The 11,534-nt window shown below is 39.3% G+C and overlaps 1 protein-coding gene across 3 annotated transcripts; it reads right to left on the reverse strand.

Annotated features, from left to right (window-relative positions):
- Nucleotides 1–2,719: 2,719 nt before the first annotated feature.
- On the reverse strand, nucleotides 2,720–9,517 carry gata1b (GATA binding protein 1b). 3 transcript variants are annotated; one of them, XM_053236507.1, is made up of 6 exons: nucleotides 9,324–9,516; nucleotides 7,719–7,956; nucleotides 5,471–5,971; nucleotides 4,609–4,754; nucleotides 4,336–4,461; nucleotides 2,720–3,444 (listed from the first exon to the last, which is right to left on the reverse strand). In XM_053236507.1, the coding sequence occupies exons 1-6, from the start codon at nucleotides 9,330–9,332 to the stop codon at nucleotides 3,166–3,168; spliced, it is 1,299 nt and encodes a 432-aa protein (XP_053092482.1). In that variant the 5' UTR covers nucleotides 9,333–9,516; the 3' UTR covers nucleotides 2,720–3,165. The 3 variants fall into 3 exon arrangements, 2 of the variants coding, with proteins under 2 accessions (XP_053092482.1, XP_053092483.1); XM_053236508.1 differs by having other exon boundaries at nucleotides 9,355–9,514; XR_008302189.1 differs by having other exon boundaries at nucleotides 3,309–3,444; nucleotides 3,605–4,461; nucleotides 9,324–9,517.
- Nucleotides 9,518–11,534: the final 2,017 nt, after the last annotated feature.

Here is an 11,534-nt window from a genome sequence, read left to right on the forward strand (position 1 = left end):
ATAACTCATTCAAAGGCAAGAAGTTTTACTTTGTTTATTTCTGATGCTGTGTACCGCTATGTTGATTTGATGTCACTCCGTAAATGGGGAAGGAACTGAGATTTGAGAAAAATACCCCAAGTTGACTTCTCAGTTGCGGTGGCATTTCATGTCACGAAAGACATGGTCCCTATTTACTCTGTCGAGAAAGAAGGATTCACTGAGTTGTGCAAAAATAGTAACAGGGCCATCTATAGCAAATAGTGCAAACAATGTTTTTTTTTTTAATATTGTTTCTTTAAATAGTCTTTATTTAAAAGAACCTTTGTTTGTTATAGATGGTGGTGTTACTATTTTTGCACATCTATATTTCCCAAAGTCAATTCTAATGAATAAAAAAAACTTTATAAATAATTTTTCAATTGCATTGTGTAAGAACAAAAAAATTGAATCGTAATTGAGAATTGTTCTCGAATCGAAGTTGAAAAAATCGTGGGGTTTTTTTTGTTTGTTTTTTGCAATCTCACCCAGCCCAAAATGGAGTACTCGATAAACTAAAAAAAAATAAATAATAATCATAATAATAAAAAAAACTAGACTGAAACTGCAGTGCTGTGCGAATGGTTAGAACCAGGACCCACACTCTTTGCCCACCAGCTCCAGGACCTGCTGCAGTTTGAAGACCAGTTTGAGGATGTCTTCATAACAGCCCCTAGATAAAATGACCTCATTCAGATGTTGAATCCAAACATGTCCAGGTGCAACTGCAGCCATATTGTCTACCCTGCAGCAAGCTGTCATAGAGTGGATCGTTTGAGTTCATCAAACTTGAGTTCAAAAAATTTGACTTCATTAAACTCAGCGTGTCTACACAGTATATCAGCAGGAGCTACTCACGCTGGCCCAAACTGCTTTCCTCACTATCTTTGTCAAGACTGGGTCCTACCCTTTGGCTTCCATGGAGCATTTGTTATTTTTCCTCAGTTACTAGGACCAAGAAACTAAGGTAGAGGCTGTAAAAAACTTCTCAAGACCCTGCATGAAGATCTAGTGCTACTTGACCAGCTGGCCCTTAACTATTGTAACCAACCACACAACCCTCCAGTGGACAGGGCCAGTGAAAGAAACTAAGCCCTGTGTCACCTCAGGTGGTTCTTGGTGCTGAAAGAATTGTATTTTAGCAACAAAAAATCAGCAAATAAATGTATTTTCTAAAGATATTATATGTAGAGTTTTAAAAATAATGACTCTGTAGAATAAAATAAAACTTGTCTAGTTGACTAAAGTCCAGTACAGGATTAATATTACTTCCTATAATATTATTTGCATGTTCTACACTGATCTTAATCCTGTGGTGCTTGTTCATTGTGCCTCTCTTTTAAAAAATGGTGTATTTTTACAGCATGAAAGTCTGAAGATAGCTAAGAAAAAAGCCTTGCTTCTGTGTTGAGTCTTAAACAGATGTTATCTATCCTCCTGCATGGTGAAAGCCTTATCAGGGAAGTATAAAGATATGGAAACTACAAATTAAGTTGCCTGTATGCCTTTCTAGTGCAAAAGTTGTATTTTTACTCCATTGTATAGCAGTGAAACTATGTAAAGGATACATTGTATTCTACATTATAACAAACAAACATACACATGGACATCTGCTGATAATTGATTAGACTATATATTGCAGTATTAAGCACATGCAATATTATTAATGATCAGTGAAGGTGATCATCACTGCTATCGTTTCCCCCTCCCCAGGCGGAAAGCTTAATGCTCTCACTGCTGCAGGGGTGAGGAAAAAACTGCCCAGGGTAACAAACAATCCATGGGCCGCTACCAATCGGAGACACGCTAGTTAGAAGCCTCCGCTCTAGGACACTGACCATGACAAAGTGGCACTGTAGAGGTGTGCAGCAGGTTTGGGATCCCAGGGGCCCCAAAAAAAGTCACAGGAGAAGTCTTTACAGATGAAGCATGAGAGACTAAGAAAGGCCATGCTGATGAACATGGGAGCGTATAGAATGTGGCAAGGTTGCTCATGTGGTGATGCGCAGTGTGTTTAGTGCGGGTCAAAAGTGACCATGAGAAATCCTACACAGCCATTATTGTAGCAGTGTCTTTAGATACAGTCGGAGGTGTCGCTTATCTTGAAAATCAGTCAAGCCCTTTGACACGCTCCCTCCCTGACTTCCTGTTTCAAAAGGAAATACGTCAACATAATACGTCGACAGAATCAAATCTCGGCTCTCAGGCCATTTCATGTTCACTTGAAGCAGAGAAGCTAGCAAGTAATTGCTGTTACAGAAATTGAAAAGAGCTGTTGAAGAGAGGATTCTCACAACCTTGTGCCTAAATCCTGATGAAGCTTAGGCAGTTAGTGTGATATGAAAATTTATTATCGACTCGTGACCTCATGCAGTAAATGTGGCTTTGTTCTGACATATCCAGATGTTATAATTTGTCATGGCATTTACATGACAAGATTTTTGTTGTTGCACACTGACTGGACTGGAACATGCACAGTGCTTCATGCCCTAAATGGATCTTTTGACTCGCTTACTGTTTCCATAAAGCCACAGATTTGAATCTGGTGAGACGTATCACTCAGGCTCACACCTCCGCACTATGGAAAGCGACGGATTTGCGTATGCACCGTTTATGATCCACAGTCCGAACAATTAGAGTTTCTGCATAGACAATGGAGCTACTGACAGTCCTAACCACAAAGGAAAAAGCGTTAGAAGTGTTGTCGTGTTCAGCAACAGAGTTTTATTTAAATTCCCGCCTAGTTGTGCCAGGTGCATTTGGTTATATTGTGTCCAGTCCTGAAAGTGATTTGTCTATGTGCGTGCGTGAATGAAAAAAAAAAAAAAAAACAGAGTACGTATTTGCATGATGAATTACAGAAATAAATTGTGTATTCATTTGTACAATTTATTCACACCACCACAAGGGTTAGCCAGTAAACGGCATCTGTAAGACTCCCAGCCAATGAACAAAAGTATAGGAGAGAAATGGCTTTACACCAAGTACAAATATTAATAAAATAGAACACTCATTATTTTCTCACATTTATCCACACTTATATGAATATGAAACATGATACATTCTATTTAAAAAAAAATCCTCTTGGAAACAATTAAATTCACTTTGTGCAAGTGTGTACACCATCAGCGTCCGTTTTCCATTCTGTCACACCATGCCGGAAAAGATGGCTGCTGCAGGGTGGTATGGGTAGGAAAGGTGAGATGGGGCGTGGAGTGTAGCGGAGGTGCCGGCAGGGTGGACACTGTGGCTGTAGGGTCCCAGTGAAAAGGTGTCGACAGGCTGCTCAGACCCGGAGGCCTTCAAGGGCTCCGAGAATGAATCGAGCTCCATAGCAGTACTCCTCCTCCCCTTCCTGCTCTTACTCGACACCTTCCGGTTGCGTGTCTGAATTCCATCCTTCTTCATAGTGAGGGGTCTGTTCACCTGAGGAGGTTGCAGGTAAGAAACTTTTAATATCAGTGATAAATGTTGGGGCTTTTCATATCTGGAGGTCAGGCGTTTGTAATCAGATGGTGTTTAACTTTTTCACATTTTCAAGGAGGACAATGTGAAAGCTCCCCCCTATCAAAATACAGCCACCAACCAGGTAGGGTGAAGGTTAACACCTGCATCATCAGAGACACGTGAATCCAGCCCACTTCATCTTTTCAAACTGCTGCTCGTGCTGCATCACAGGGCTGTGTAACACACTCAAAGGAAAGGGTTATTTGCCCTCTTCCACATACAGACACCTGCGATTGGCTAGTGTCGCTGTGATTGACAGCCGAGAGGGTATGGCATCCCAGCCAGTTTTGCTCCCTTGACTCCCAGCCACAGATGGCTGTGGCATCACCAGGATTCGAACTCATGGGCAAACGCTTTTCTGTTGTGCCACATGGGACCCGAATTGGTATTAACTCTGAGTATGTTATCGGAAGACTGTAGAAACGCGGTTCTTGGTATTTTTTGTGGAATATCTAGAGCATTTTGTGACATTAGCTTTATTGCTATTGTATAATCGTGGGTTGGTATAAGTATCTCACATTTCTTTCCCATCACACTGATTAGTCTTCACAGGTAAACACTGGAATCACTCATTTCTTGGGAAAAACTCACTACTGTGTGTGACATCCAGAACTTTATAGCATACTTAGACTAATTCTAGTCCTTATTTTCTCAAGCTATTCCTCTAAATCATCTTTTTTCCAGTGTGGACAACATTTCCACTTGATATATCCAAATATCTGCCCACACAAAGTTAGAAATCTAGGATATTGGTGTGCAAGGCTACATTTGTCCTAAAAAAAGTGATGGAAAAAAAAGAGGAGCTCTCACATTGTGTAGTTTAAAGTAAAGCCCACAGGCGTTGCACACAGGTTCCCCGCTGGCATTACGTCTCCACAGTGTGGTGGTGCTCGTCTGGCAGTTGGCACACTGAGTTCCTGCCCTCTTACTCACAACCTACAGAGGCAAGGAGAGAAGATAGATTGAAGAATGAAAAAAGAAAACATAAAAATTACATCATTTTTAACTCAATATTTAAATGGCTGATGTGCTGCCTGCAAAAAGCGTTCCATCCTCTGCTAGTTTAGGATTCAAAAGCCATACCAGTCTCTTCCTAGGCCGGATCAGAGGTCTGTTTTGTCCATTCATCTTGTGGTATAGTCCACAGGCATTGCAGAGGTAGTGGCCTGTACCATCACGCCTCCACAGAGGGGTAGCAGTGGCCCCGCAGTTCACACACTCCCGCGTTTCTGAGACCAAAAGCAAAAGAGTCAGTTTTCTTAGGATGCTTAGGATTAAATATATAAATTTATTTATAATTTTTTTTACTTTTCTCTGCACCAATGGATCAGTTTATTCAACTATAATTCAAAAGTTTAAGGTAAGAATAAAACTCTTGGGGATGTTACAGGAAAATAATCAACAATGGGGCGGTGTGAGGCAGCCTGATGAAACGGGGTTATTGTTACGCCCTAAAGTAGATTCTTTTTCTATAAAAGCACATCCCAAAGTGTTTTATTCCTCTTATAACATAGCAATTTGCCAATTGTTATAATTTTTTATTTGTCAATAAACAAACCATTACATTTAATGAAAGTTGTAGGTTAGTTGTTACTATAGAAATGATAATTGGAAGTGTATTAATATGTATGTGACAACCTACACGAACCTTAAACCTTAATATAAACCTGCGATTTTACTTGCAGCCATAACTACTGTCAGAGCCGCTGTTATAGACAATTAATCAACACCTTCTGACCAATCAGATTAGAGAATTCAACATCACTCTTATATAATATATTTTTAAAACAAGGAAAGTACAAGAACCCCCAGTATAATGCATAGTCACTTCCAACTTCCAAGTAGGTGTTTGTATGTGTGTGTGTGTGTGTGTGTGTGTGTGTGTGTGTGTGTGTGTGTGTGTGTGTGTATGTATGTGAGAGAGAGAGAGAGAGGCAGTCCTCACCTGTGGGAGAGAGAGTCATCTTGCCTCGCAGTTTCGGGGAGAATGAGGAGGGCGAGTAGAGGCCAACGCTGCTGAAGTCCTGAGCTGGGTTGCTGTAGGAGCTGTAGTGTCCTAGAGAATGTGTGTGAGTGTGTGTGTGCGCCTGCGGCGGCCCGTGATCGTGTGGATATACACCACCGCTGGCGACGTGGTTGATGGTGTAAACTCCCCCCACACCCTCAGCGCCCGCTGCAGGACTGACCCTCTCGCCTTTCACACTGTCCTTGCAGTCCAGGCCGGGTGGGTGGAGCTCAGAGCGAGGGGCTCTGATGGAGGACAGAGGGATGGATGGATGGAAAGGAGAGGAGGTGGAGGAGCTGTGGGGGAGCACCGGGGTCCTGCTGAACGTACCACCATGCCAGGCGGAAGGGGGTGATGGGTACGGGCTAGAGAGAGAGTGAGCGCTGGAGCCCTCCAGCCATGACAAGCCACTTAGAAAAGGAGAGGAGTAAACTTGTCTCACTGCAGAAAGAGAGAGAGAGAGAGAAAGAGAAAGAGGGGGACAGGCAGAGAGAGACACAGGGGAGAGAAAGCATGAAAGAGAGACAGACAGTGAAACAGGAAGGGGTTGGAGAGAGAGAGAGAGAGACATACAGAGAGAGAGAGGGAGGGAAAGACACAGAAACAGCAAGAAAGAATGAAAGAGAGAGTGAATGAAATAGAGAAAGAGAGACCAGGAGGACGAGAGACAGAGAGAGAGAGAGAGAGAATGACAGTGAGGTTAGAAATACATACAAATGAAATGAAATATATTCCATTTTGATGTTGCACTTCAGGCATGAGCGCTGTTGTATCTCTGTTGTACCGATGAAACAGGATCATACACTGATGAGTCGTGTTGGGAGAAAGAAACGTAAACTATGGAGTGGTTTGCTGTTTTTTCTTAATAAGGTGTCTTTTGTTGGAGATCCGGTGTCTCACTTGCCTCCTATGAAATATCAGTCTTTAGAAGTCACCATCAAAGCTAAAGAAGTATGATAACTTCAAATTTTAGCAAATTAGCTAGTTATGTTTTGTAATTTAGCTAGTTAAATTAGCTAGCTAGTTAAGCTTTATTTTGTTGCTAATGTAAGGCTGTGTGCCTTAGCATTCATTCCAACAGGGTTATTAAACATTGTGATCAGCTCTTTTCTGCTCTATTCATCATTTAAATATATTTACTTTTTGCATTAATTTACCTGAATACTTCAGCAGATCATTTTTGTCTTTCACGTAAGAAGATTTTTGCCTTTATACTTCTGCTTTTAATAAGATTTTGCAAGATTTTGACACCATTACACTTCTTTTACTTAGGTACAGTTTCTCGGTACTTTTTCCAGCCCTGATGATTCATGGAGTGTGTATGCATGTATTTTATCTGCCATCCACTAACATCAGAGTCACAAGTAGGTCTTGGTTTTTGTGTTTTTCCAACAAAATTCCCTCTCCTTGTTTTCTTTTTTCTGTTTTTTTTTTTTTCACTACAATTCTGTTTTTGAACCATTTTGAGTGATATTATTCATAATTCAGTTTTACACACCTGGAATCTGAGGTCTAAAGAAGTTAGACACATGGTCTCAGTTGTTTCAGTAAAATGTCCAGAAAGAGAACTGAATTCTCTTTTGATTCCACTTATACCATGAACACTTAAAGCACTGAGGTGATTTGCAGCTAGCTCCCTTTCGTGCTCACTTCAGCAGAACTGAGAAAGTTTCATTTAAATAGACCTGTATGTGAAAACACCCTTAAAAGAGGGCTGAGTTTATTTGTTGTGATCACATATGCACAAAAAATGCTGAGTCGATCTGAGACCACTTGGGACACTGAAAATGACCAAATGTGAAAGGGTCACAAAACAAGCTGAGTCATAAATAGACCAAGTATGAAAACAATCTAAGAATACCATCAAGCTAAAACCATCTTTGGACAGTGCAGGTGTTTCCGCTGTTCTTCACAGCTCTAATGTAAAACATTAGCCGCAGAACGAAACTTAGTGGGTTTGGTTACGAGTTCCAATCCCACGACTGCCACAGAGCCACTGTCAGACCTTATGAGAAGAAACTTAACTCTCAAATGCTTAATTGTATCCTGCCTCAATTGTAGTAGAAAATTACACGTCAAAATTAAAAAAATTACTATACTCTGTTGTCTGTTATTCCACAATACACTTTTATTTACCTTGAAGACAACAATAAATTTTTTTTTAAATCTTTTTGTGTCTAGCACTGACCTGGGCTGTGTCTGTATGTCGCTGCGCCGCGGCTCTGGACGGCGTTGGAGAAGAGGGAAGGCAGGCCTCCACATTCAGCATCTATGCTGGAGAAAGTCGAATCGTCCTCGGTGTGAGACACAAAGCTGGAGTCAGACGGGTAAGTGGGCAGCACCTCACCTGGCAGCAGCGATGAGGATGCCCAGCGAGACTCTACAGTCGCCTCCATGGCCAAAAGTCCTTCAGCTTCAGTCCTAAACTGTAAAAAAAAAAAAAAAAAAAAGTATATATTATATTTTATTATATATATATATATATATATATATATATATATATATATATATATATATATACATATATACATATACATATATACACATATATACACACAAAACTAGAAAGAATCATATAATCTATAAAATATATAATTTTATCATATAAAATATATAATCAAATCAAATATCAGGAATATATCAAATCCATCTATCTCATATTTCTCATTATACCACAGTGCTGTTGAATTCTTAATTCTGATTTGTCAGAAGGTTGATTGATTTTAAAAGTGTGTAATTACTGATATAGTGAGGTTTTCTATGAGGAAACATTTTTTTTGGAAGAAGCCTCCAGTGTCAGAGTTAAAGCTGTAACTTTAAGTTTTCCAACACAGGAAAGTCGTCAGGACAGAGGGCTTTGTGGTTTTCTTGGTAACATGCCAAGCTGCATTTTCTTGTCTGATTAACTTCAAGAGAAAAAAAAAGAGAGGCTGGCATGGGAGGGACTGTTTATAGCTGCTGTAACAGAACTAACTTTTTTCTCCTAATGTTCCACAATGTTAAACGTAACTATAAACGGATAAAAGGTATGATGTGTCATTCTTTAATTAATAAAACATTTTAATTATTGGCAAATTGTTGTAGTATAAGAGGAACAAAACACTCAGAGTTATTGGGCTGTTATTGGAAAATAATCTTCTTTGTGGTAACAGTAACTCATTATACCACCCTGTTGTTTTTTATATAACACACCGTTCCGTCGTGCTTTATTTCTTACTTCTGCAACTACGATAAAACAAATAGAGCCACTAGAGCAAAGTAATTTCAAGCTTGTCCAGAAATGGGTTTAATCATGATAGAAATTAATGGAATTTATGGGCTTAATCATGATAGAAATATTAGTTTAATTGTAATCTCATTGTGAGTATTTTTTCACGTAATATAATTCATAATATAATATGAGTCATTACACACCTAGTGCAGAAACTTTTTGCTCTAACCATGCATTTCTTTTACTATAATTACTCAGTAGCCACTGTATTTAACCACACAATATCAACAGTAATAAATAATCAAAAATGGTTAATAGCATCTGATGACAGTCTTGGTAAACTACAGCAATTGATATTATAATACAAATAATAAACAGAGATAAAACTTTGTTATATCAAGAGTGTACAGCAATATGATATTTCTGTAGGTATAATCCAGTTCATTTTTTTTTTAGGTCTTAGATTAATTTCTTATAGTTTGAAGCACAGCTGATTTGATGGTGCAATAATTTGACATGTTACGACAGCAAAGCCAAAGTAAGTTATGACAGGGAGCAAAAAAATAAAATAATTCGGCTCACCTGCTGCATCCGTGCTCTTGGTGCTTCTTACCTGGCTGTAGTTTGGTGTGGATGATCTCTGTGCCTCCAGGTGGGCGAGAGAGGTGAAAGAGCTACAGTTAAGACCAGGCGTTGCTCTGAAGTGCTGCTGGTCCGATAAGAGAAAGTGAGGGTGGTGTGGTGGTGGAGGTGGCGAGGGTCTGAAGGGAAAGGAGGGAGGGGGCATGGTGTAGGAGGTAATTTTAGAAAATGCTCTTCCGCTGAAGACACACCTCCCACACCAGTTAGTGCTTCAGAGGGAAGTGACAGAGATAAATTCACTCTATTATCATAACTTTTTATTCTGCATTCATATAAATGATTGTGTAACTCAGTAGAAGAGTTCGTCCGAGATGATCTGCAGACGCTGCTTTGTTTTAGCAAAGATTCAATTAGCAGATCAAATATGGCTGACTTTAGGTGCATGAGGGCCCACAGTTACAGCAATGGAAAAATGTACTGTGGGCCAAAAAACTGAGCTGTAAGCACACACATATACTGTACTTTTATGGCATTCAGAATAAGCACCAAAAACACCAGCCAACCACATCTGAGCCATGTCTTGTGAGGCATTAAATTTTGGGCCCCAAATGGTAGTTCAGGTCCTTATCATGCCTGAGATACGATCTCATTAAAGCTGAGTTGTGGTTGTTATTACACGGTGGGATGTGCGCTAAACGGAAGTGATACATAAGATGGTGTCCACAATCTTAGACCATTTATTTAAGGCTATTTTTAGAATTATCTAACATGTAAATCACCTCCAAACCAACCCAATGTTATATACACCATTTTCCTAATTTTTATTACTCCATTGAGTGTTGCTCCTTGCAGTCCAACGTGGCTGACAGTAACATACGCAGTATGGCTCAGGCATTTGTGTCTAAACTTTCTACATAATAAGGAAAGTGTATAAAAAAAAAATTTTAAAAAAGTAAAAAAAAATAATAAAAATGTTAGACTGTAACAAATATTATAACATCAGACTTACACTTCATATTTCGATATTTGATTTTTTTTTTCCTCTAAAAATTATTTTTTAAAAATGTTCTTGTGTAATATTTTAGAAGTAAAAAGTTGGTAAAATGACTTTACAAACACATTAAGGTTGTTTCAGCAATGTTTTTACCACTTTTGTACTCCTTGGATGCCGGCTAACTATAGCTATTTAGAAAAAAGCTTTTAGAAAAAGTCCAAATTCAGTTGCATGCAATTATATCTTGATATGTTTTATAATCATTTATGCAAGAAAGGGTTAAGACAGCTCTTTCTAGTTGCTAGTTGCTAGCTGAGAAATACGTGGAAGACCCGGATCGCATCTATAAGCAATAATACAAAGCACCCAAATACTTTTTGAAAGTGTTTGTGGTTCAAGTAAGTGATAGTAATGAGAAAAGGCTTTGTTTCTACACAAGGGGGGAAAAATGTCACCCAACCAACCTAGTCAATCCAAATACTAAACCAGAGATACTGTACAAAAGAAAGAGGTTTGGGTCACCCAAAAGTCGATAAAAGATGCAAAACACAGCTTTCTATGTACCACAACTAAAGCAGTTAAGATGAGAGTTTGAGATGCAAATAGTAAGAAAGACAGCAATCACGTGGAAAGATAGCCAGGCCGCATCGACACAGCTCACACATTGAACACTGTCATGGAGGTGATTTGTTAATCAAAGCAAACTGTTCCAGTTTCCTTTGTTCATTCAGTTTTCAGGGAAATTAGAGAAAGGACAGAAGGATAGCTGTGGCAAAGCTGAACCATGGGCAGGACTGTTATAATATTAATAATAAACATAATCATACACAACACTTCAAGCCTCAGTTGTTTGACTTTGTCACAATGTGCAACAAGCTATGAAGCATGTCACGTCATTTAAATTCCTGGTTTTAAATGGACTACCCAAAGTGAACTAAAATTAGCAAGATACAGTAATATGCACTAGCAGACCTGATGTACTCCCAGGTGAGACTGAATTGATAAAATCAAGAAGCCCTATTCATAGTAACTGGAGCAACCAAATTGGTGGCATTTTGCATTGCACAGATAACAGGGGGCCGTTTCCTCCATGGCTTTTGAACAATGTAACGTTTGGGAGGGGACTTTTTTTTTTTTTTTTTCTTTTTTCCAGTGTTGCTGAACAGATGAGACCTGGATGATACTGGCCTTGTCATTGTGGACGATCCAGAGAGAAG

This window comes from Pangasianodon hypophthalmus, chromosome 8 (assembly GCF_027358585.1).
Source record: "Pangasianodon hypophthalmus isolate fPanHyp1 chromosome 8, fPanHyp1.pri, whole genome shotgun sequence".
Lineage (NCBI taxonomy): Eukaryota > Metazoa > Chordata > Actinopteri > Siluriformes > Pangasiidae > Pangasianodon > Pangasianodon hypophthalmus.

What these genes read in the sequence shown, in the direction of transcription:
- gata1b (XM_053236507.1), bottom strand. An exon ending in GACATACAGACACAGCCCAG is followed by an intron (nt 5,972 to 7,718) that starts GTCAGTGCTAGA and finishes CTCTTTCTGCAG; the next exon opens with TGAGACAAGTTTACTCCTCT. An exon ending in TCCGGCCTAGGAAGAGACTG is followed by an intron (nt 4,462 to 4,608) that starts GTATGGCTTTTG and finishes TTGCCTCTGTAG; the next exon opens with GTTGTGAGTAAGAGGGCAGG.